Raw genomic sequence first — 27,141 nt, 5'->3', positions numbered from 1 at the left:
GATGAGGTGAAGGGCAGAGTCCTAGACAGAAGAAAAGTGAAGAAGAGGCCAACGGGGAGAAGGGCAAGGTCATATGTGAGAAATAACAAAGAGGTATTTGCACATGTTGTTAGGTCACCACTCCCTAGGGAGAAAAATAGAGTGGATTTTATAAACAATGAGCCACTAGTTTTAGAGCCAATGTTTGTAAGTTCATGTATTTTTATATACTAATTTTGATACTGAAGGTATGTCTTTAAGACAACCCAATACGATGTCAGTAATGCTTTACTATCAATACTTGGCTGAGCCTTCAAATAAATAATTTAGCATAATGCAGGAAGGAAATCTGTTGGTTCCTAAAGCAGATGAATGCAGTAGTAAAGATGAAACAATAAAATTATTCAGAAAGATATCAGCAGAACAGGTAAGTGACCAATTTTATCTAAAATCTTACCGAAACATGAAGTGGGATTTCTTATATACTAAGTGCTAGAGTTGAGCACTTAATTAGACTGTCAAATCTAGGAGGACCAGAAGTAGATTAAACTTTGGATACTTACACATAGTGATCAGACACTGCAGTGCAAAGGAAAGATTAGATGATCATAACTAATCTAAGTTTTAATTAAAATTTAAAAGCAGACAGGTTTTGCACTGCCCACAAGGGAGAAAAAGCTGAGTTCCGCCAAGATGGGTTCAAGCGTATTTTCCTCATTTCTGAATTGAATTTGGTATCCAGTCTTTCTAATGTTATTCTCAGCTTAAAGAAAATTCTCCCATTTTAAGCAACTCACACTGAGGGCCACACTCCATATTTATTTATTGACTGGTGGGATTACCTCATGGGTTAATAAGATAATACTAAGAAGTTTTCAGCGTTGATGAACATTTTAATTTTAAATTTTAAATCAGTGTATTCCTCTCTGAGCATTCACTGCCCTCTGCTAAAGCCTGCAGGCAGTGTCCGAACAAAGATTCACTTCAATGGAAGGAAAGGGAAGAATATTTTATCATTGTCTCTCCCACATATATGCAAACACATGTTAATGCCCAATCTTGCAGAGATTTTCAAATGAAGATTGGTGGTAATGTCGGAGCTATAACTCAAAACATAAGATAATGCATTTTCCTTCCTGTGTAGGGCTGATGGACTTATTCATTATGATTTCATTAGGTGGTGAGTTTAACCCTTCTTCTATTTATAAATTGTTTCCAATTCAATTCTGTCTTCTGTAAAAGTATTCATTATTCATAAATATTTTACGAAGTGTTTAGGTGAACAATTTTATACTTAATGAATTTTTTAATCTGTTTCTTTTTCCACTGGGAGTGACTGGCCCAAGTCACATAGAACTGACCTTAGCAAATACTTTCAACGCATGGTGATACTCATTAAAGTTAGCATATGTAGAGTTCTTTCTGAAATGAGGATAAACATAATAAGCCTGTCAGGTTAGAAATTTATGGGTGATGAATATCAAATATTGTTTGAAGAGTCTAAGTATTATTCTTCCAAAAGGAAAAGTCCAAACCCTTGAAATTTTGCCTTTTTTAGAAGAAAAACTACAGGAGATACCGGGAGGAGATTGAGGGGAAGAGGCCCAAGGGGTCACTTAGCACAAGCATATTGCACCAACCCTCCTCCTAGATAAGAAGAGGTTGCTGGAACTGCATGAACTTGCTGTATGGAAAAAGAGCTTGTAGGAGCAGGAGGCAACCTGGGGGAGCTGGAGGGGTTGGGAGTCTGACAGTGGGGATGCTGTCTAGCAACTACCCCAGAGAAAAGTGAAGCAGAGATTCAGGAGGGCTCCATATGTCAAGTGACCAGCTCAGGTCTCTGCACAGGAACAAACTTTCTGTGTGCTGCTTCTGTGCAGGGGCAAGGGCAAGGGCAAGGGCAAGCGGGTAACAGCAGGGAGGCCCCACGGAGGCAGGGAAGTGCTGTGCTTCCAGCTAACATTTTGGGGGGCAGAGAAAGTAAGAGGTGAAAGAAGGTGTCTTTTTGTTTTGGAATTATATCTTGCTTATATATTTACACTGCTGCTCAAACGGGAAAGCGGGAATTTTACAGAGAACAGACCTATCTCATGAAGAGTTACAAAGAGAAAAGGTATGTGGCTGAACAAAATAACCTACCTTTTGATCATGTAGAGTTTCAATTTAGGAGGGGTTTTTTTACATTGTTTTGCAGTATTGGCTAATATTAAGTCCCTCTAACATCTTGAATGCGACTATTAGCTGGATGCCTGCTAAAACCTAATAACTATAAATGGACTGAAAAGCTCAATGTTTGACACTATATTGAATGTTACTAACTATAACATTATCAGAAATGAGTGTAGTACTGTTAGAGTCTACCTAGAAAGACCTGAAACTCATCAAACTGTTTGAAAAAGCTGAGCTGGAGTGCTAAAGTCTTTTCACTTGCCTATGCTCCTGCAAGGGGTAAAGGGGGGAAGAGAGCATCTGTACCAAATGCATAAGCAACTCGCAGAACAATGGAGAAAAATAATGCTGCCTAACAGTACTTACTTAAATTCAAAGAATAGTTTATGAAAGAGGTAATGTGGCCCAAGGAGTGCCTCTTGGCTTGCTCTCCTGACATACTAACAAAATAGTGAAATAGAAGTGATTCTAATAGTCCATATTGGGCTACATTAGAAGAATAGACAGCAGTTCAAAGGAGGGTATTAACCCCCTCTACTCAGCAGCAGTGTGGCCACATCTAGATTACGTGTCCATTTTTTGATCCAATTTCTTGAACTGGGGTTCAGTAAAGAAATTGAGACACTGGAGAAAGTCCAACAGAGGGTTACCAAGCTGATTGAGTCATATAACCAGTAAGAAGAGATGGCGCAGGAGCTGCTTTTGTATTGTGAAGAAGTGGCTAAGGGTGGACCTTAGCCACCACCAACGCAGCCTACAGCAGCATGGAGGGTAGTTGAAAAGACAACATAGTCAAATTCTTCCTACTTTTGGCTGATAGTAAAACAAGGGGCAAAAGCCACAAGTTGTAGTTTGGGAGGTTTAAGTTAGATGTGGCAAGAACCTCTTCTCACAAGGGCTAGCCAAACAGGTCAAATTTTGGGTAAAACCCAATGGGTTTTAAAATCCCTTTCCCTCGAGGTTTTCAAGACTCAAGCAAACAATCTGATATAGTTTCCAGTTATCCTGTTTTTAGCCAGAAACTAAGCTAGATAACCTCCAGAGGTCCATCTAACCAACACTTCCGTGATTCCTCCAAACGCTTCCATTTATTTAACATTATTTGACTTGTAGTTGTTAAACCTTTCACATAAGGACAAGGCCAAAGGAAATTATACAGTAACATACCCTAGTAATTTCTCAGAAAGTCTTTTTCACTAGGGACAGATATGTAATATTGCATATTGGTCATTTACCATGAAGGACATAAACTAACAGCTCTCAATAAGGACCAATGTGGAATTATAAGTTTGTGAAAAATACCCTGCCAAAAGATCTCACCTTGCAAATATAGCAATAAATGGCAACTCAACAGCTCCTTGAAGACAGAGGAAAAAAATCTGCGAAATATATATCAGGTGGAATAGCTCAGCAAACACAAGCTGCCTGGAAACTCAGAAAGTTGAGTAGCCAAGACATCGTACAAGCTGCAGTCAGTTTCAAGTTGTGTGATTGGGCTTATATAGAAACAGGCACAGGTCTCATCTGTGACTATGTGTGACCTTCCTTCCATTCCTTTACTTCCACAACTAACACAGACTTTTGTTTGTCACGGTTGTTTCTTAACATTCAAGTACAGCAAAAATATTCCAATGTGTTAACAACCAGGCACTTAACAACACTGTGAGGAAAAAAATAACACAAAACATGATTAAATAAAACTCAGTGATTATGGTATTAAATTCTTGGCTAAGGCTAACATATCTTTATCATTTTTGGATCATTTTATATTTTTAACATTTTAATTGTGCCATCAATTAAGTCAGGCAGTGTGATGGTATCTATAAGGGTAAGTAGCACTCTCAAGGGCCACATCTGGGGTACTCTGACTCAAATCAGTTGCTGCTTGTCAGCTGGCTAGAGCCTGATAGGGGGAAAAAAAAAAAAATCTACAGTCCCTCTTCTCTCCACCCATCTCCTTTTTAGTCAATTCCTTTTCAGTCATAAAAAAGGTTTGTCAGCACCCTGAGCCCATGTGTCTAGTACAATCCTCTCAGCTCAGAAGAGCACCTATACTATTTCCCCTATACCACATGCTCTCCCCCTGCCTGATATCACACCCCCTGCACTTTTCTGCAGTACCTGTGGCTCCTTTCCATGTGTCCCAGATAGCCTTTTTGGCTTGTCAACTGGGTGAAACACAGGCTGGGTATGACCAACTACAAAATACAGAAATAACGTATTGGTTGTAACATATGTACACGAGAGCCAGCTGTTTCTAAACAAATGGGTAACGGCTGATTTTACCTCAGCAGTTAGACTAATACCCTTTTGCTCCTCTACCTAGCTAGTGATTTTCAAGAAAACCATTTTGTGGTATTTATTACACATGAAAACCTCAAGTCTGGTCAAATAGTGTTGAAACTGGGAACACATATGAAAAACTACTAGAAGGGAGCGCGATAGATGGACAGAGAGTGCTTCCATCTCTAACAGCACTTTTTTATCAGACAAAGAAAAAAGTAATAGAATAGTGAATATGAAGGAGCATCTAAAGACTCAACACAGCTTTCTAGGAATGTATCAAACAACTAGAGGATGCTCAGGCAGGAATTTTGCCTCTTCACAAAAGCAAGTGGAGCTACAAAAAACTAAAAGGAACAAAAAGGTAAGTTTCTAAAAAACTGCAGGCTCAGCAGCCTTACACTTTTCTTTCCAAGTCAGAGGTTTTGCGTTGATGGATAGCTCGCAGGTAAAATAAAGAAAATCAATTATCTGACCACGGTAAAGAAAAGTGAAAATACTGCATTCAAAAAAACCCACACAAACCCCAAAATGGGGTTAAAAAAAAAAAGTAGTTTAATATCTATATGTTTGACATATGCTAAGTCAAACAGAGGAAGAATATTCAAAGCTTTCCTAAAAGGTTGGAGACACTTTAGTTAAATATGCAGTGCAGGTCTGTGCAATGCTTAATTAGAAACCAGATAGCAATAGGAATAAAAGACTCAAAATGGTGGGAAAGTCCTTTTTGCAATTTTAAGACTGTGAGAAGCTGCAAAAGAGAAACTGAGCAATGGACAAGTGTTGGAGGGACAGTATGATTTTGTTATTGTGAACCGCACTGTCTATCCATGACCATGCACACATGTACAGGCAAAACAAAACAGAAGGAGAAACTTGTGAAATACAGTGAGTATATGCTGACTCAAAATGGTGGGAAAGTCCTTTTTGCAATTTTAAGACTGTGAGAAGCTGCAAAAGAGAAACTGAGCAATGGACAAGTGTTGGAGGGACAGTATGATTTTGTTATTGTGAACCGCACTGTCTATCCATGACCATGCACACATGTACAGGCAAAACAAAACAGAAGGAGAAACTTGTGAAATACAGTGAGTATATGCTAAGAATCAGCACAAAAATACCACAGGTGGAATTAAAAAAGGGATTTAGTATCACCCAGCTTTTGCAGGAAACTGCTACATTTGTCAGAAGCATTCTGCCAAAGCTGTCAGATAAAGAATGAAAACATCTTAAGTGAAAAAACTTTTTTTTTTTTTCCCTGCATAGCAAAGGGAAAAAAGAACTTTTGTGAGAATTCATACTGATTACAAAAACAAGGTAAAGCTTCAATCATACCATGGTGTACCGTGAGGGACATGATCTACCTATTGAGGTTTTGCATGAATAAGATTAAAATCATGATTTTGAAAAAGTAAGCCTAAATGTTTCAGAATTTAGAGTACCTATTATAAAGCTAAAAATATGTCAAACACTAGGTGTCATTAAGAGTTGATATCTTAAAAGAACGTGAGGCAATCTAGATATAGATAAAATCTGTAGATAAAGAAATGCAATTAATATAGAAATAGAAAAGGAAAACAAATTCCCTAGTAATGGACAAATAAGGAAAAAAGCACTGGTAGTGCAATGATAAAAAAAAAGTCTTATGTTGAATATGTAAATGTGCTATAATTATAGATTAATGGTGCAAAATGGCATAATTAATTTAGATATGCTATACTGTTATTCACAGTTTCCAAAAGTAGCATTATTAGAGAATACAGCAGCTAAAGAAGTAATCTCATGCTTGAGTTGATATTTGCTGACATTCCAAGTGTGGGAACAACTGATAATGAACTGCAATTTGATTGCTGCATTTTCGAGTGTGTTTTAAAAACATATTATGTACACATATTTGCTGCATTTTCGAGTGTGTTTTAAAAACGTATTATGTACCCATACCACTTCAAGCCCAGTGTATGCCCAGTCCAATGGTCCTGTGGAAGGTGTTAATTTTTTTAAAGAATGAACTAAGAGAATAAGAATGAAGTTCAGAGCTGCAGGTGACATCATTAACAGGGCAGCATGTTAATGAATAACCCAAATACAAAGACTTTCTGCTGTTGGGCTGTTGCTCAGTCTAATCCTGAGAACAAGGCCATCCAGAGGAAGCCTAGCGAGCTTGCTCAGCGAAGTCCGACGGGAACAAGAAGAGACATCTTTAGTTTCTTCCACAGAAGGAGGAAACAGAGACAGTCTCCTAATTTCAAAGATCAGAAAAAGAACAAACTGGAAGAGCCAGGACAGAGAGCTTGATTGAAAATGCAGAGGTTAAAATCCATGAGGTGCCACAGAGATCTTCAGAACAAAGGAGGCAAGGCAGGAATTGATCGACAGCCTTTGATATTTGCATTGTATTATCACTAATTTCTATGTTTCCTTTGGAAGAAGAGCTGTAAAGTTACCTCGGCCACAAAGAATATGATACGTCCTGATCCCAGTCAGCAATTGTTACTGCTAGTTGACAGAAACATGACACAAAGGAGACATGCAGACCTTTTCTCCTTTCTATCAAACATATTAGTTAATGTGTTATTTTATCAAAAACACAAGTAAAAGCTCTGATTGATCATTCTCTTTAAACAAAAGGAATATGATGCTATTGGGATGACATACATATCTTCCAAAAAAGCAATATTCAAATGATGCAAAATCAAAAAGCTTTACACAACAGCATTATGGATGCAGATAAAACTAAATATGTCCAAAAAAAGTTTTCTTTTGTACTTTCTAATCTCTTTCCCACAATACATAGAATCTGCTTTGCTCCTATAATAAATTTTTGTAACGCCAATACATTCTTCATAAATACCAATTTCCTGAAAAAAACATTTTTCACAAATGTCTTATGTGGCAAAGAGCAAGTCAATGCCATATCAGATTATGTCTGGTAAGCAGCGCAGTCATACAAGGAACCAAACAGAAAAAAAAAAAAATCTATATTTTTTTGTTCTGTGCTGTGCAACATATAGGTGTTCAAAAAAGGATTTCAAAGTGTATTCTTTCTGCTGCTTTATAAATAAAACTTTTTGCTTTTTCTGAACCTCATTCTTAGTTTTCTGAAGTTCTATTCAGGTCTTTGAAGACCAAAAAATATCAGTGGTGCTTTCGCACTAAACGAAGGTCAGAATTTTTTTGCAACCTTTTCAGTGCGTTATTGCCCATTGAGCCAAAAAGTTAAGGCAGTGTGACAGTGATACCAGGAGAAGGTAAATATGTCCAGTCCCAGCTGAGTTCCTCCAGTGTAGCATGTCATGAGGTTTATGCTTCAGCAACCATCTAGGAGAAGAATTTGCTCTGTACACAGGTGTCCTGAGCAAGCTGATGCCCGGGAAATTTGATGTAAATGCACTGCTCTCTTCAAGTAAAACCTTTTTTTTTTCCCGAAGGCCAAAAGAAGAGTTTTCCTTCCTTTATATCAATATTTGAATTTAAAGAAAAACCTGCTTTCTCCTACCTCTCCTGGTTTCAGCTTTCTGTATAGCTCCATAATGATGTGATAATCACCTTGCAAATATGTACAAGAACTGCATTATTCCTTTTCAGTTTATTTCAAAACTGAGCTTATAAAGGTTTACTTTCAGTCCGTTGCCTTCGTTGCAGTAACAAATGATACTTTGCCCCGAAAAATAGTCCTGACTGATATATTTAGCAACCCTTTCGTAATTCATAAGCTGCATGTGACAAGTCACATTCATTTCAATTTTCAAGTTAACTGATTGTAAATAATTTTAGTTTTTAAAACAAACTTACTGTAAGAGTATAAAATTATTTCTAACACAGTTATATTAATCACCTTACACTTAACTGGTTAGAATTAATTTAGCACAGATTTTTTTTTCTCCCTGTCAAGAGCTTCCTGGGTTTGCAAAGAAAACAAACAAGAGAAAAAAGTTCAATTTTTTTTTCACATGGTCTGTAAATCTGTTGCCTATTTCCACAGCCCATAAGCCTCTCCAGACTATCTTGCTGCCTTGAGCTAAATGAATTTAAAAGTGTATCCTACTCTTTTTGGTTCTCTTAATAAAACTGTTGATATTTTACTATCTTAAGCAGGACTTTCTTCATAACAGTGCGAAAGAAATTGCTTTCCTTGAAAGTAAAGTTTTGAACAAGAAGGTGTTATAGCAAAAATTAAGTAGCAACAAGCATACTCAGGAATCATTTAGTAATGACTCCAACTTACATAAACAAAACAAAAACATTTATCTGATTTGTTTTTCAAATAGTCATACTGCATGGTTCCTGCAGTAAAGTGACAACAGCGGTAATTTAGTTAAAATTTAAGTAAAACAGAAGACAGAAGCTAAACTACCGATTATTAGTCTAACATGCTTTGTTTCTAATACACAGTGTCCTGTCAAACTGTGCTAGAAACAGTGTCCACAGGGCATACAGCAAACACAAAAATATGACTTCTAGCTCAGGAGAACCATATGCCACCAAGCACATAACGCTGAGAAGGTACGAACACTGTGAAATGCTTCTGTATGCTTGAACTTACCTTACATTTTTTCCCTAAACAGGCACAGTGGCCACTCCCAGAGGCAGAATCCCAAGTCAGATGGGCATTTATTTGACCCTGAGCAAATAACCTTGTTCTGATGTCTTTAAGGAAGTGTGTCCTCCGGGCTCCATCTCTGAGCTCTTTCGTCAAGTAATGCTCATTGCTATGGCAGCTGCACTGCCACAAAGTTAGTACCATGTTATCAGCTAGTCTGAATCACTGGTTAGAAACTATTGTATGAAACAAATATAAATCCCTCTTGGAGTAAGCAAGTTGAGAAATACTACTGTTGTCTTTTATTATTGCTTATGCTGATATTTCAAGTACTATTTATGCATTCATGCTTGAGTTATAATGTACCATGATTAGTCCTCCCTATCTCATTTTCCATGCTTCTAGTCTTATAGGTCAACCATCAGTTTGAAACTTTTTCCACAATCTTGCTAAGAATCTTAGTGGTGCAATCACTTTGCCTTCACAATAATATTGTTGGGACAAGAAGAAAACGAACCATTTTATAATCTATTTAATCCACTTAAGTAAAAAAAGTATTTTGTGTATTTTAGCTCAAAAAGGGAAGTGCATAGATGATTTCTCATTCTCGGTATGTTCCAAGAAGTATCTTCTCCCAAGTTGGACAAGAGGATGCAGAAGACCAACCATAGGGATAAGTATTTCCACTTCCTTCAGGCACTACTCATTCACCCCTCTATGCTGATACTTCCTTCATTTCCCTTTTCCAATGATTTAGTCCTATCTTGATTGTCCTGTTTATCAGACAATGAGAAATGTTTCAACTCCTCATAAATTACAAATTATAGCACTACCAACTTCAGAAAGTGATTCATCATGTTTCAGGAACTGTGAGAAAGGCTTTTAGCATATAGTCAGTCACATTTATAAAAATTGAATCTTCAGAAAATCTTCTTCATTAAGGGTATTTTGAAAGATTTGACTGACTCAAGGACAGTGTGAGTGAAAATGCGACGAACAAGGGTATTTGAATACTAACAGATCATTTATTTGTAGGAAACTATCTGATATTCCAAGGCATTCATTTCTATCATCAATCTACTAGTAGATAGTGTAGACAAAGATAGACTCAATGTGTAAAGAAGACATAGAAACTATATCATTATGAAACCTGAATTCAATTTTAGTCAAAGTCCTTTATTAAACAGATTATCATCAGGTGTGTCACTCATCTAAGCCTCCATCATATGCTTCCCTATTGTAGTAAACATTTTGAGCTGGGAGAAACACAAATGATATTTGCTATTCCTATCATGTTGTCCTTTGTTTTATAGCACCTGACCATACAGTCTTCCATTTGGACCATGATTCAAATATAGGCATCACTTAGAAGTGATCAGCAGATAGGAAAGAAAGACAATGTAAATTTTATGAGGCTTTCTATGGATTTTTTTTATTATTCTATGGAAATAGATGTCAACAGATTATTGCTAGAAAAAAGAAGATATTAATAATACTGCAAGAAGACATCAGGAAGGAAACAAAAAAGAAAAACCAAGTCACATTAGAAAAATAAATAAATAAGAACCTAGAAAACCACTCAAGTTAATAACCTCCAGAATATCTGGTCCTTAACTGTATATACATCTAATAAAAATAGAAAGTGTTCAATATAGACATTATTAAAAGTTTTGCTTATCATGGGGCCAACTATATAGTCTTCCAAGAGTATATTGTCCTGCTCTTTACAAAAAGGAGAGAACAGATGCTGTCCCCTATCCTTTCCAGGGAAGGTGGGCATCACCAAGTGGAGCTAGCCAGTACTCTTTTGGAGAGGGCAAGAAGAATGGGGTATTACATAGATAAAGGAAATAAGACCTCTGAAAAAATGAAGCCTTTTCTTGAGGTTACCTGAAACATTTGTGTGGTCTTGACAATGTCTTGCTTATCTATACTGCAGAAATGGTCATGATGTTCTGCACACAATTTGCAGGAGAACAGCATTAACTGTACAAGTGACCATCACAGCCAGCAAACATGGCCTAAGGGCTGGATGTATTACATCTGATAGCATTAGCAAACAGCAGAGTCTTCTCTGAGCAACCTGATGTCAGTAATCCATTAATCTGATAGTGCGTATTGATTCTACTCCTTCCATATTTCTGTCCTCACTAAACACTTCAGAATTTGCCAAGGATACGGAGAGTAAAAAAAAAAAAGAAAAAAGTGATTTTATCACATCAATCATTTGAACAAAAGCATTCTAGCATTCTATTATCTTTTACAGATATATTTAAGATTCTCTTCACTGGGATACCCACAGGCCACAAAAACTTTGCAAAGAAAACAAACAAGAGAAAAAAGTTCAATTTTTTTTTCACATGGTCTGTAAATCTGTTGCCTATTTCCACAGCCCATAAGCCTCTCCAGACTATCTTGCTGCCTTGAGCTAAATGAATTTAAAAGTGTATCCTACTCTTTTTGGTTCTCTTAATAAAACTGTTGATATTTTACTATCTTAAGCAGGACTTTCTTCATAACAGTGCGAAAGAAATTGCTTTCCTTGAAAGTAAAGCTTTGAACAAGAAGGTGTTATAGCAAAAATTAAGTAGCAACAAGCATACTCAGGAATCATTTAGTAATGACTCCAACTTACATAAACAAAACAAAAACATTTATCTGATTTGTTTTTCAAATAGTCATACTGCATGGTTCCTGCAGTAAAGTGACAACAGCGGTAATTTAGTTAAAATTTAAGTAAAACAGAAGACAGAAGCTAAACTACCGATTATTAGTCTAACATGCTTTGTTTCTAATACACAGTGTCCTGTCAAACTGTGCTAGAAACAGTGTCCACAGGGCATACAGCAAACACAAAAATATGACTTCTAGCTCAGGAGAACCATATGCCACCAAGCACATAACGCTGAGAAGGTACGAACACTGTGAAATGCTTCTGTATGCTTGAACTTACCTTACATTTTTTCCCTAAACAGGCACAGTGGCCACTCCCAGAGGCAGAATCCCAAGTCAGATGGGCATTTATTTGACCCTGAGCAAATAACCTTGTTCTGATGTCTTTAAGGAAGTGTGTCCTCCGGGCTCCATCTCTGAGCTCTTTCGTCAAGTAATGCTCATTGCTATGGCAGCTGCACTGCCACAAAGTTAGTACCATGTTATCAGCTAGTCTGAATCACTGGTTAGAAACTATTGTATGAAACAAATATAAATCCCTCTTGGAGTAAGCAAGTTGAGAAATACTACTGTTGTCTTTTATTATTGCTTATGCTGATATTTCAAGTACTATTTATGCATTCATGCTTGAGTTATAATGTACCATGATTAGTCCTCCCTATCTCATTTTCCATGCTTCTAGTCTTATAGGTCAACCATCAGTTTGAAACTTTTTCCACAATCTTGCTAAGAATCTTAGTGGTGCAATCACTTTGCCTTCACGATAATATTGTTGGGACAAGAAGAAAACGAACCATTTTATAATCTATTTAATCCACTTAAGTAAAAAAAGTATTTTGTGTATTTTAGCTCAAAAAGGGAAGTGCATAGATGATTTCTCATTCTCGGTATGTTCCAAGAAGTATCTTCTCCCAAGCTGGACAAGAGGATGCAGAAGACCAACCATAGGGATAAGTATTTCCACTTCCTTCAGGCACTACTCATTCACCCCTCTATGTTGATACTTCCTTCATTTCCCTTTTCCAATGATTTAGTCCTATCTTGATTGTCCTGTTTATCAGACAATGAGAAATGTTTCAACTCCTCATAAATTACAAATTATAGCACTACCAACTTCAGAAAGTGATTCATCATGTTTCAGGAACTGTGAGAAAGGCTTTTCGCATATAGTCAGTCACATTTATAAAAATTGAATCTTCAGAAAATCTTCTTCATTAAGGGTATTTTGAAAGATTTGACTGACTCAAGGACAGTGTGAGTGAAAATGCGACGAACAAGGGTATTTGAATACTAACAGATCATTTATTTGTAGGAAACTATCTGATACAAGAAGGCATTCATTTCTATCATCAATCTACTAGATAGTGTAGTAGACAAAGATAGACTCAATGTGTAAAGAAGACATAGAAACTATATCATTATGAAACCTGAATTCAATTTTAGTCAAAGTCCTTTATTAAACAGATTATCATCAGGTGTGTCACTCATCTAAGCCTCCATCATATGCTTCCCTATTGTAGTAAACATTTTGAGCTGGCAGAATCACAAATGATATTTGCTATTCCTATCATGTTGTCCTTTGTTTTATAGCACCTGACCATACAGTCTTCCATTTGGACCATGATTCAAATATAGGCATCACTTAGAAGTGATCAGCAGATAGGAAAGAAAGACAATGTAAATTTTATGAGGCTTTCTATGGATTTTTTTTATTATTCTATGGAAATAGATGTCAACAGATTATTGCTAGAAAAAAGAAGATATTAATAATACTGCAAGAAGACATCAGGAAGGAAACAAAAAAGAAAAACCAAGTCACATTAGAAAAATAAATAAATAAGAACCTAGAAAACCACTCAAGTTAATAACCTCCAGAATATCTGGTCCTTAACTGTATATACATCTAATAAAAATAGAAAGTGTTCAATATAGACATTATTAAAAGTTTTGCTTATCATGGGGCCAACTATATAGTCTTCCAAGAGTATATTGTCCTGCTCTTTACAAAAAGGAGAGAACAGATGCTGTCCCCTATCCTTTCCAGGGAAGGTGGGCATCACCAAGTGGAGCTAGCCAGTACTCTTTTGGAGAGGGCAAGAAGAATGGGGTATTACATAGATAAAGGAAATAAGACCTCTGAAAAAATGAAGCCTTTTCTTGAGGTTACCTGAAACATTTGTGTGGTCTTGACAATGTCTTGCTTATCTATACTGCAGAAATGGTCATGATGTTCTGCACACAATTTGCAGGAGAACAGCATTAACTGTACAAGTGACCATCACAGCCAGCAAACATGGCCTAAGGGCTGGATGTATTACATCTGATAGCATTAGCAAACAGCAGAGTCTTCTCTGAGCAACCTGATGTCAGTAATCCATTAATCTGATAGTGCGTATTGATTCTACTCCTTCCATATTTCTGTCCTCACTAAACACTTCAGAATTTGCCAAGGATACGGAGAGTAAAAAAAAAAAAGAAAAAAGTGATTTTATCACATCAATCATTTGAACAAAAGCATTCTAGCATTCTATTATCTTTTACAGATATATTTAAGATTCTCTTCACTGGGATACCCACAGGCCACAAAAACTGCTTCCAAAAGTTTTATATCAGTTCAAAGTATATACATATTTGTGTATGCACCTCTAAATGTCATGAGTAAGAAAAGATAAAAGCAGAAGTGCTTTCATTCTCCACCACAGTTTCAACCTGTGTGTTCCTTGTCATTCTCTTCCTATGAAAAAGTATGAGACAAGTCCAAATTTCAACTCTCAAGTTTCCTTCAAAGAAGCATAATGCGGTTTACTGCAACAGATACATCCAGGGAGGTGAGTTGCTGATAACAGAGATTCTAGGAAGGGTTGGTTTATTGATCAGAGAAGCACTTAGTAGGGGAAGGTCACATCAATTCAGCTGAACTAACCAAAATCTTATGGTAGTCAGAGAGATGGAGACAGGTAAGCATCTTTTGAGATGGCCTGGGGTATCCCATCAGCCTCTATATGTGCCCCTCCAGAAGGGCATGGGTCTCCTGCAGGTCTCTCACCTCTGACATCCCCATGGAGGAATCTTTACTTAGGACTCATCACTGATATTCAGGCAATGTAAATGAGTGCTGGCTGTCCATGCGAGCATGATCAATTTAGATATCAAATTAGGTGTCTTAGTGCAATGAATTTGCTCCCTTTCTTCACTATATTCAAACAGAGAGCAGATACTAGCTTTTCCACTCATACAATGTTGCCCTGATGAAATAGTATTTTCATAAATTTGCTTGCATAACTTAGCCTTTAGAAAATGACAAGTGAAAGAGCCACAAGTACTATTCATATGTAACTGTTAATCAGCCAGGAGTTACTACAATCAAGTTTTGCTGAGTTTGCTTCATTTGGATGGGCTGCTGGACAGGAAATAAATCCCTGGAAATTTTTTTGAATCCTCTAAATCAGTGATTTCCAAACTAGAAGTCCAGCCTCTAAGCATAGTCATGAACTTCCAAGAAATCATTTTTTTTTCATAATTAAACTAGCATCATGCTAATACAATATTTCTAGTTTGTAATTGAGATTGTAACTGGAAAACATTTAGGAACAAAAAGCCACAGAGATGATGCAAGTGCAAAATTAACCATTCCAACAATCCTCTTGGAACAATTTAAATTACAAAGATTTCTTGGTCCTGCGGCTGTCTACAACAGAGGTTTATTTCATGTATTAGTACCTAAAACGTTTGCTCAACTTAGTGGCTTTCACTTTATCCAAGTTTTTATTTGTTAGTTCAAGTTATGCCATTCAGAAGCTAGAACATCCTTTCCGGCTTTGGAAAGAGCACAGAGATTAACTTCAGATAGCTGAATAAAAATTAAAAGGAACAGAGTAGATGCAGCTTGTAATGAAATCAGAGCAGTTCTACTTATCTGAATTCATTAGAAAGTTAAGAACTGTTTCTAGCTAACTAGAAATTGTGTGTTTTCTGCCTGTGCACCCTGAAATATGTTGTGGTGCAAAAGTATACATGGCAAATTATTTTTCCTGCTGATTTATTTATATGACACCAGCATTCACAGATGTTAACATTTTATTGTACAGAGTGTCAGTCACAGACATCCACTACGTAGAGAGGAAGCACCTCTCCTGAAACTGTTTCACCAAGTCCTTGTTGCAGATTCAGGGAGTCAGAAGGCTTCTTACTTTTATAATCTGCACTACCAGGCCTGAAACACACTGTGTTCAAAAACTTCTGAAGACGTCACCTCAGAGGGAGCACAAAATAATTGTAACCCCCAGTGCAACTAACCCTACTCCAGAGTTTTTACTATACCTCTGTGTGAGAGCTTCTCCAGGATGACCCTTAGGCGCTGAAGAACAGGGGGTGAAATGTCATATTTATAGATGTCTATTACTGGCACTCGCTGACATCTCCCAAATATTCCATCTGCAGGAGAGAGAAAAAGAAAAGGAAAAATATACATTTTGTTTTCTGAGAGGAAGAAATGCATGATGAGATGCGCATTTCCAATGTATCCTAATTATATACTGAAGAAACCTTTTAAAAGACACTTTAAAAAGCTATCAAAGGACTACTGAAGTCATGAGGCAGGGTATTTTCTATCAAAATAAATAAATACTGGAAGGAATATTAGTTGGAGGAAGATTCTGTTGTACAAGTTATGCATACAGTTTATTTTATAAAGTAATTTCAGGCTTCTGCCTCCCAAATCTTTTGATGTAAGACTTCTTTACCGACAATTCAGTGGGAAAAAAACTTAATGTTCAGCGCCTACTATGTTGCAGATGAAAAGTGCAGCATCCAGAAATATAAATATTAATTTGCAGAAACTATGAGGATTTGCTGAAACATTTTTAATGCAGGAGCTCTGTGTTAGGCATTGGTAAATGAGAACTGAATCCGTAATGGCTAGTAAAGGCTCATTTCAAGAAGTACCCTCTAATGAATGCAATAAAAGAAAGCTGCTCACAGAACAATGAGATATTAATGTGGCCTAATTTATTTAGCTCCATTCCATTTGTCTAAAATGACAGACCCTTCTCATCAATGTCTTTTCAAATCACACCTTCTAATTAATTTAGCTTCTTATTAGTCTTTATTTAGAGAATTGTTCCATTTGAGACAAGCTTCCTGTGTATGTGTGGGAGGAACAGGGAGTTCAAACATTCAAATTACCTTTCTCTCTTTCATACAAAAGACTAATTCAGAGCCTAGGTGCTTCACATACAATCTGACCATCTGCAATTCTAGGCCTCCGAGAAAGAAAGTGGTTTCATCTATTGTTCAAAACAGTTCTCTTCTATATAGTGATCCAAAGGAAGCAATTTAAATGCAACAAGTTTAATTAGCAAAATATTCTACTGCAGTACTAGTTTTAACTCAGTAATTACTTCTGCTCTGATATTACATCTATGCTTGAAAAGGATAGCTACATCAGATTGCAGAAAATAACGGTAAGTATTAATTTGCAAACATCCATTACTTTCTCTGCTTCTTCACAGAGCTAAAAGACTACAAATGGGGACTACTGGCCCAGCTGTTCACTAAACGCCAATAATGGCATAAAAGAAAATAAACCAACCCAGGATGCAGAAAAAGAGCATTATTAGCCTTCACTGTTGAACACAAATACCTCATTGAAATTAGCCAACTTTTGCTTTCTTTGCCTTTCCAATCCTCCTGTCACTTGCAACTGCCAAATTAAGTTAATCCAAATTAAAAACTTACCTCTGAGTCTAATTTTGTTATTGAAACTAGGTTTAATTTAGAAACCACACAGACAGATCTGGTTTGGTTTTCTGCCATATAATGTATAAAGCAGCCTAACAGCAGATTAAAATATTCATCTCCGTTTAAAAACCTGTTGCAGTTGGAAATAAGCAAAGTATATAAATATCAGTCACTCATAAATGGATGGATAATAGGAATAAACAAGGTCCTGATTCAGAAAGGAATAGAAGATTTTAGTGTTTAAGAACAAGATTGTTCAAAATCAAACATGACTTGAAATAAGCAGCTCTAGTTTGGAATACCACCATTACTGGCTACAAATAATTAGGACAAAACTTATGTTTATATAAACAGCTAATATTCCATGATTTTTTTAAAGATAATGTACCTTAAAAAGAATTATAATCTTATTTTAGAGTCCAGAAAAGCATACACATTCAGCATGAATTAAAGTTTTTTGTATTAAGTATCATTTGAAGATATCTCAATGGATGCAAAAGCTAATTCACTCACAAACTCTGAGAGACCTAACCTTTTTTTCTAAAACCAGAGTTTTCAGAAACCTTTAGCCTACTGCCTTTGAACAGAACAAAACCTATTTAAATTCTAAAATTAACAATTAGCACATGAGTCCAAGCTGCATTATACAATCTATGCAGAAACACTAGGACTGCTTAGGGAGAAACTGCAAGTTATTTTGGCTTTTGTACTTGAAATATGGGCATAATAAGCTTTGAAGAGGCTGCAATCACAAATAGCGCTCTGCCCTGCTAAATGCAATACTAGGAGAGTTGAGAAGGAGCAGTATGCCCCAAGGAGTGGTTGGCAAATACCATCTCTAAAATACAGAGGGTCTTTATAGTGGGGATTACAGTTGGACTGGAGTTGTGCAAATAGTAGATTTCATAGTTCAGTTCGGTAGCTTTTTTTAAAAAAAAGTAGGAGTTTTCCCAGGTTTTTCTATTTTTTGGTCTGGGTTTTTTTTATTTGATTGCAAGGTTTCTGTGGCAAGATTTAAAACCTAAAAACTTAAACTGAGTTTGAGCATCCACTTTCAGGGTACCTTTTAATTAAACCTTCTTAAAATTACATAGATTGTGGGGATAAAAAGGCAGGGGAGAGCTATTTTACAAAAAATTATTTGTAAAAGTTCCCCCTCTTCTTCCTTCCAAGAAATCTATTTGGCAGATGTGGTGCAAATTGAGAAATGGCTTTGGTCCAGCACAAACCTCATTTTCACTTAAATTACAGCTAAAGTTTAAAAACTGTCCAGGTTAGTCTGCCGTGGACTATCCAAAAACACTGTGATCTTTACAGTGAGTAAATACATGGTGCATCTTTCCAGACCAGCTGCACCCACCTCTGGCACCGGGCGATGGGGGGCTGTTGCAGTGTATTGGTGTCCGAGCACCCCGTCACGCACCTGTTTGACTCCTAACAGCCTCCAATGAGCGAATCGCCCAAAGCTGAAGGAAAATGGAAAAACTCCCAGATCTTACAGTAAATGTCATATGGCAGAGGAAGTTCAAAGCATAAGTGATGCTTTAATAACTGCTATCCAAGGAAAAGCCCTGAATGCCTATAGCCATTAAGAGTGTGTTCATTCTGAACTTTGATTAAAATTGTATTCTGAGAAGGAACATAATATGCAAAAGACATCTGCTCTTTACACATGCCCAGAATGAAGGAAGGTTGATACAACCGATCAATATACACATATGGTTGCTATTAAAGTGCTATCATTTGCTAACCGGTAGCAAAAAGTAGTATCTGAAATTTCCATAGTAATATCTTATAAGTTATATTTAGAGCTGGAAACATCTGTGTTAACAGCATGGTAATGTTGACTTTTAGACGGCTTCTACATTTGTTTTCAAAGAGCAGACTAAAACAGAAGAATTAATATACCCGAGGAGACAGTGAGATGATGCTTTATGTATTTGGCTATTTTATTAATAGGTTTAATATTTGAGAAAGGATGCAAGCATAAATTTTTAAGAGCTGCTATTTAAAATCTTGAATTTTGACAAATAGATATTACAAAGTTAGATGCTAATATTAAAAGACAGAAATTTAACTGAACCCAGGTGCCCAAAAAGATCTCAAATAGTGGCAAATGAACCTCTTTTATTAGAGACAACACCCTGGAGCATGGTACATGTATTTACACTGAATATTTATCAACTTCTAGTGGAAAAAATACAACTGACAGATTAAACAGTGAACAAGTCAAAACACACGTTCTGGAAGGATGATTTCTGCAGGAGAGTTAGAAGCAAATGGAAAATTCCCATCTTAATTCATTATTATCACCCATTTGTGATAAATTAGTGGATATTTATGATCTCTGTTACCTACTGAGGAAGTAAGCACCGTGTTGCATTCATGAGTGACATCTAGGTACTGAATTATATAAAAGGAGAGCATGAAAAACTATAGTCAAACACAGTTTTGGAAAGTTGATTGTATCAACATGTTCACTTGGTAAGGTAGACAGGCATCAGGTGCTTAACAGGTACTAAAAAGTCTTTGGAAACTTGCACGGAGTGACCACCTTCACCTTGAAACCAAGACTATTTGTGGGCAGTTGATTCATTCAATTCATTTTAAGCAGTGTTTCCTACAAAAAAAAAAAAACCAGTGTATAATAAATTGTCCTTCGCTGGAGAAACATATCCCATCCTGGAACCACCAAGTATGGCTAATCTGACAACTGAAACTAAGAGGTATACAAGACTTGGCACAGTTTTGAATAATACCAGCAAAAGAGTGAATTCTTGTTGAATGTATTTTGCTACTGAGCAAAGCTATGAGGACTGGTAGAGACACTGGAGGTTGTCTGCAGGCTGATGAAAGCTTAATAGATGTAAATTAAAAGATTGTGTTCTGCAGTAATTAATTGTTTAGATATCTACATGCAGTGAAATTTTCACATGGCACTGACAAGTGACCTTTGCAAAGGAGCCTTCAAGCAGATGCTTTGAAGCACCCAGTTCTTCTGCTCTTCAATCTTCGTGAAGCAGCCAGAAAGCAAGCGGCTTTCTAGACAGTGACAGTATTTGCATACATGGGTCGACCAACGTTTCAGCTTCCTTACCCTAATTACCTGACATTTGTTAAAAAATTATAAAGCAGTGCTTTGTATAAAATGTAAGTTTTGCCCCATATTGCAGGCAGTGCTTTGTTCCTGTGTCGTAATGTAAACGAGAAAGTCCACAGACCCAGCAGTGTCTCAAATGGCATCTGCTGCCACTTTTGACTGTATCATTTATGCTCTTGCAGTTAATCAGAGACCTTCCTCTAATGTTTCTGCGGAGTTTTCAGTGGGCATCGTTCTTCAGCAACTTAACCTTCTGTACGAAAAGGATTCTTTCTTCTCACTGAATATGGACATTACTTCACACTCCTTGCCCCAGCTATTGGTTTAAGGTGCTGTAAGGTCCAAGAGTAGTCTAGGACTAATGAAAAGGCCAGTTCTTGGTGTCTTATAACCCAAGGTTAGAGCCCAAGTTGCCTACTGGGAAGATTAAATCATTTTCCAATGGGAAGCATAATATTTGCATCTCAAAGTCTCATGATACTGGACTTCAAGGTCACAGATGTTAAATGTTTTAGGAAGTCTGAAGGAGACTGTTGAAGTATTTCAGTCTTCTCTCCCTGCTATTTCTCTCCAGCACGGTGTTTGTTTTCAAAATCCTTTTAAAAAAAAAAAAAAAAATTAAAATTTACAGTTCCTTGAAGAGGACATTAAGTTGCATACCAGGAGGCTTATTTCAGAAGACATAGTCCACAAACCCACATTCAACATTTACAAGTAAGCTCTTCAGCAAACAGCATATTTTTAATATTCCATTTATCAAGAAAGATTTGTTCATAATTTATACCTCTACTTTTAAATTCTCTTTACAAGCGAGGTAGAGATCATACAGATAGAGCAACAGTGGCTTCTACAGTGTCATTTCTCATGCAATGTTTTGAAAATATTACTCCAATGCTTTCAAACAGCAAATGCTTACAAGTCTCACTGCTGCAGTTCATCAGAAAAGCTGCTGCTTGCAATCCCGGTTAACTGCATCGCAAACCTGCAGCGCTCCACGGAGAATGCAGCCTTCCTAGGAGGCAATCTCCCCGTGTCAAACTTTTAAAACCTTTTTACCGTTTTATTTTGCTTATCTCTGTGCAGCCTCAGTAGTCCTTGCTTATTTCCGTTTCAGAGCAGTAATAGTGGCATCTAGTGGACAGTTTCGTGCTCAAGGATCAGTCCTGGAGCACACGCTATTCACCTTCTAAAGTTACTGCTTTCAGATCCATTTGACTTCATCTGGAATACATAGCTATGCAGATACAGCCACCCTCGGTCCACCCTATCCTTCCCTATCCTAATGGCTGATAGGCATGTGGAAGTTTTATGGCAGTTATTTAAAATTAAGACAATACAATAATAATAATAATAAAAAAAAAAGCTAAGATTTGTTTCTAGAAGTCATGCATTATTAAGGCAGGCAAGCAAAGTGCATACAGATTGTTTTAAAAAGCATACGTGGTGGCATTCTGCTTTTGCTAGTGTGTAAGGCACAAAACATTATGCAATAAAAGTAAATCCTCAACTGTAAATAAAACACAAAGCATATTTTTTGTAGATTTATGTTGCAGATTTAATAGAAACATCATAAGAAGCAGAAAACAACAACGGAAGAGGTTCTAAACTTGAAAAATTTTTTTATCCAACAAGAAAATACCATGCGGTGGATACTCTTACTAACAGTCCAGTAAATACACTCTTCCTCAGCTACTAATAAACTGCTGCCTGGAAGGCGAAGGTAACTTTGCCAATTCTGCTGAAAGCCAGACCACCTAACAGTCCTTTAAAAGGACTCTAACAAGATTTAATATAAGAGGTTCTAAACTTGAAAAATTTTTTTATCCAACAAGAAAATACCATGCGGTGGATACTCTTACTAACAGTCCAGTAAATACACTCTTCCTCAGCTACTAATAAACTGCTGCCTGGAAGGCGAAGGTAACTTTGCCAATTCTGCTGAAAGCCAGACCACCTAACAGTCCTTTAAAAGGACTCTAACAAGATTTAATACCTTTCCTCACCTCTTTGGACACAGATATTTAAGGAAGAAAAGTGGATGGCCAGTCTGCTTTCAACCAAAAAAACCCAAAACCTAAAACGCCAGAATATTTCTGCTGATTGAAAGAACTGGATGGCATGCTAGTGGTTACAAAAGTGCTCATGTTAAAAGATAAAAGTTCACATTAACAGCAGCATTAGTTAGCTGTTGTACAAACATTGTGATAGGGCTGGGATTTACAAAGCTCCAAATCATCCCGAGGCACATCTGAGAGCGAATAGCTCCTCTGGGGTTTACAGTCCCCTTGTCTCAAGGAGTAATTCTGAGAGCAAGTTCTGGAGAACTCTCTTATTCCTTCATCAAAAAAAGATATAACCTTCAACAAAGGGGAAATACAATTTCAGGAACTGTTTCTGTGCTAGCCAGCTAAGTTAGGTGGTGGATTGTACAGTCCCAAAATATTATGCACACTTTCACTTGAGAAGGATTGTACAGTCCCAAAATATTATGCACACTTTCACTTGAGAGTGTTTTTTTAAGTTACAACAGGAATATGTAAATTGTAGAGAAAGTAACTAAAAAATCATGCTCTCTCTCGAGTACAGCAAAAGGAGGGAAGGAAAGGGTTGTGAAAAAGCTAGCTACAGTTTAACAAAGCAAGAGGAGAGCAGGCTCACCATGAAAAGAAACGCTGCCCGCTTCCAAAAAGCCCCTAAGTTAAGTTATTCAGCTAAGAGAATGAGAGGTCCAGATTTCAATGCCTACTTTCTGCAATTCAGAGCACAGAAATGAACCTCAGCCTTAACAGGTCGTATGTAGGCCTCCCAGCCACAGAAATAATGGCCATGCCTTGGGAGGAAAGGGCAGGAGGGAGTTTAAGAAAAGGAAAAAGTAGAGATGAAAAGAAAGCAAGTCTTAAATTTTTGCTGCTAGAGCTAATGTTCCAGTTGAATAATGCTTGAATAACTTGGTACTTCTTAGAGAACCAAACTTGAATTTTCCACAGCCTAGGTAACTGTGTGGAATGAAAGCTGTGCTTTTTGGCTCCGTGATGAGGACAAGAAAGGATGACAAAGCAGTGACTGAATCAACGTCTTCCACATCCGGATGACCGCTGCAGTCTTTAAGCCACAGAAACCATCTGCCTCTACTTTTGATCACAGAGACCAACCTAGACTTGAGAAAACCTTTAAGAAAAAACCCAAGCAGCTCTAATTGTAATATATTAAGAGGACTTTTCTAAGCAAAACTACATCTTCAGTATTAGCTATGAAGTCTTTCAGGAAAAAGAGCTTGCAATCAAAAAAAGCTGAACAGCAACTCCTTTTTTTTGTCAATACTGGTGCTAAAGAGAAAAGGGAGGAAAGACAAACACATAAATTCTCCACAAAGAGGAAAAATGCTTTAAATACAAGTATAAGACAAGTATTAGTAATCTTATAATAATGCTATCTCTTTTTCTTTAACATATTTAGTTATTGGACTGCAAGATTAACATGGAAGTTTCTACTTTAAATTGCTATCTCATTGGAGAGAAATCTGAGCCATATACCACCCCCCATCTAGAAAAAGCTATTTTTTTCCAGAAGAAAGACAGAATACCGTACTAAATTCTGACCACACAATTGCCAGAAAGATGTGAGTAAACTAGAGAAGTTCAGAGAAAAAGGAAAGAAAGGAGGTAGCCACGTAGATCCTTAAGCACTGAACTATCTGATTCTTTATGGGAAAAGACTAAAAGTTTATGCAACCTGGTTGATTAATTATTTATGACATTATTGGGAGAAATGGAGTGAAAAGACAAAAATGAACAATCTGAATCAGAACAAGTTTCAAGCAGGGAGAAACTATTCTGAAGCTGTTCAACTCCCTCCTGGAAGAGTAATGGAGCTCCTATTGCTTGTACTGTTTAAAATTAAGCCAGAGCAATGGGGAATGATGAAACATGAACAATTCTTTCTTTTACTCAACATGCATTTATGAACAGAGGTTACTGGAGGGACTAAGAATTTATTTATGGAAGCAATGAGATGCAAATATACTAATGCTTATTTATGCACACTAATTTTCCAAGTATCACTGAGATGTACTTCAGTCACTTCAAGGATCCCCATTACGTTTTCAGTTGGTGCCAAGAACTACTTCGGTGCTGGCAATGTCTTCACTGTGTGATCAGACTGTAGCTGCTCTTGCATCTGTATTCCTAAGGCAAAAATAACTCTGCAAGGAAACATGTTCAGCAAAATGGATTTCTGCATTAATTTTCATTTTGTATTAAAAACGAAGTAGTGAAAGTTTTAACTTCTGCTGTCTAAGTGCCAAGAGCTTATATTTTAAGAGTTAGTTATTCCGGGTTTGCAGGAGACACCATACTCATGAAAACATGACTAATGACCATTCCATTCATATTCATCAGATGCAGTATCTAATAGTTAGAGCAAACTTGGTTTATTTCTGACCTTTGCCAAACTTGAAGCTTTCTAGATCTTTGCAGGAAAATATTTATTGAGACAGCAGATTACTTTTGTAATCTGAGCTACTGAATTTATTCCTAAATGGAATTGACTTCAGACATGCATGAAATTATAGTAATAAAGACCTCCATCTTGTTCCCTAGCTGCAAAGTATTACAAAAATTATGGAAAATTATGTTATGCCAACCTGAACACATCAGCAGACATTTTAAATGCATTCCTTTATGAAGGGGAGGGGAAACCCTTCTAAACTAGGGTAACTTCACAGAGTGCTGCACCCTGTGGACTGATTAAAACTGTTTAGAGCTATCTCAGAAATCTCTGCACCTTGCTCAAGTATGAAATATCAGCACGCCTATAGAAGCCACGGCACTTCAAGCTTAAGAATGGGCACTGGAACAGCCGAGAACCTCACACCTCAAACTTTGACAAAGGGATGCTAACAGTTTCTGCTGAACAGTCTGGAGAGCATGAAAAATCTGACAGTTTTCAAGCAAACTGTGCTTTAAAATAGCTAAATATGATGTTACATACCTAGGACCACCTATCAGAAGCTGCATTTGGAAAAGCTATTTCTATCACAATGAATTAGAGGTCCAGACGCAGCTGTCCCACCGCCTTGTGACAGAGCCTGAGCACCGCCCGTAGCTTTGCTAAGGGCAGTAGGTGAAGGGCATGAGACATTACAAGTCCTCCTTGCTTGCTTCAGACCCCAGTGCTCAGTCTGAGACAATACCAGGGCAAAAGCACTAACAAGGTTTGTGGATATAAAAGTTGGAATAAGGAGATGACATCATACAGTATGCAGCATTGATGAGGTCAGTGTGGGAATACAGAGTTCTGGTGTCCAAATTTTAAAATGAATGATAAATTTTGGAAAGGACACTGAGAGAAGCAAAAGAGATTATCTACGGGCTGGAAAAAGCCCTATGGTGAAATGCCTTTTCCAGCGCAGAAGTCTTCAGAATAGAGGATGATCTTTTGTCTCTATAAGTAAGCCTGCAGACAGATGAAATGATATGGGAACAGAGATCTGGAACAGGACTGGGAGAAGTTTCAGAAGTATTTAATTCTCCTCAGTTTTGTGTGTTACAGTTCATAACAACTTTTAAGATTCGCAAGTGTCTGAAATTACAGTAAGAATGAATCTGAAAAGCAAGATTTTTCTGCTTTTGCAATGGGTGCAGAGATCCCTCAACGCATGTGAAATATGCAACCCCAAATTGCTTCCTATTTTATTCACAGAATATATACAACTTACAGGAAATATTTAACATTTGAGCATACTTATAAGTTTTAATGTGGTTTCTAAAATACTCTATACAATTAAAAGCCATTATTTAACTGGAGTTTGGGGGCAGAATTTAAGCTGCTCACAGCTTTGGATTCTCCTGCAATTTGAGTGGTTAAGTACAGAAGTTGTATACTCAGTATATACACTTCTTAAAAGAAGACAGAATAAGTAAGAATCCTTTTGAACAAAGTATTCGTGCTACAAAAGGAGGAAATAACAGTTCATCAAAGATGCAAAATAAAAAAACTTGAAAGCCAGGACTACAGGATCAGCAAAAAAAACCACTGAAATAATATTTTACCGATGAGCACCATACTGTATCTTTCTAAATTTCTCCCTCATACTATATTGCTTACCAAGTGCCAGATTCTTGCTTGGGATAATAAAACTACACAGAAAATAGTATATCTGTTTGTTGTCTCTTCTTATACCCCAGCTGAATGCTCTTCCAGGCAGAAAAGATCTTTTTTTTTTTAGTATGTTTTGATAGAGCTAACAAAAAGGGTTGCAATCCTAAATGAAGGAAAACGCCTCTACACATAATCTATTATTCTGAAGCTTCTGCTGGATTATTGAAAATAACAACACACATTTAAATAATATTGCTGAATTTATGACACTTATTAGAGGAAAAACTATTCACCCAGATCTCTGCATGAAGAGTACTTTCCTCAGAGTTTCACTCTTCTGCCGGTGCTTTGCCATTCCCCAGTTATTCAACCAGTCAAGCCTACGCTCCTGTTGTGGCCAACAGAAAGGTTTGCAAAGACCTCTCCAAAGGCCAAAATGTAAACAGAACTGTGCAATCACTAATGAAAGCAAAAGGATAAAGCAACATTTTAAAAATGTGAGAGGAAAAAGAAATCGCAATCCTGAAAAAGCCACCACCTTCTATCCCTAGCCATATTT

General features: G+C 37.0%; 1 protein-coding gene across 1 annotated transcript in view; it reads right to left on the bottom strand.

The window, feature by feature from the left end:
• PTPRN2 (protein tyrosine phosphatase, receptor type N2) overlaps nucleotides 1-27,141 on the bottom strand; it is a gene marked incomplete at its 3' end in the record, with an annotated part of 561,766 nt that overhangs the window by 461,683 nt on the left and 72,942 nt on the right. Inside the window, exon 2 of the mRNA XM_009278699.1 lies at nucleotides 15,965-16,078. Coding sequence (XP_009276974.1) covers nucleotides 15,965-16,078 — 114 coding nt within the window. The remainder of the gene's footprint in view (nucleotides 1-15,964; nucleotides 16,079-27,141) is intronic.

The sequence above is a fragment of the Aptenodytes forsteri genome, unplaced genomic scaffold, assembly GCF_000699145.1.
Source record: "Aptenodytes forsteri isolate BGI_AS27 unplaced genomic scaffold, ASM69914v1 Scaffold257, whole genome shotgun sequence".
In the NCBI taxonomy this organism is placed as follows: Eukaryota; Metazoa; Chordata; class Aves; order Sphenisciformes; family Spheniscidae; genus Aptenodytes; species Aptenodytes forsteri.
This window is presented reverse-complemented; position numbering and strand designations above follow the sequence as displayed.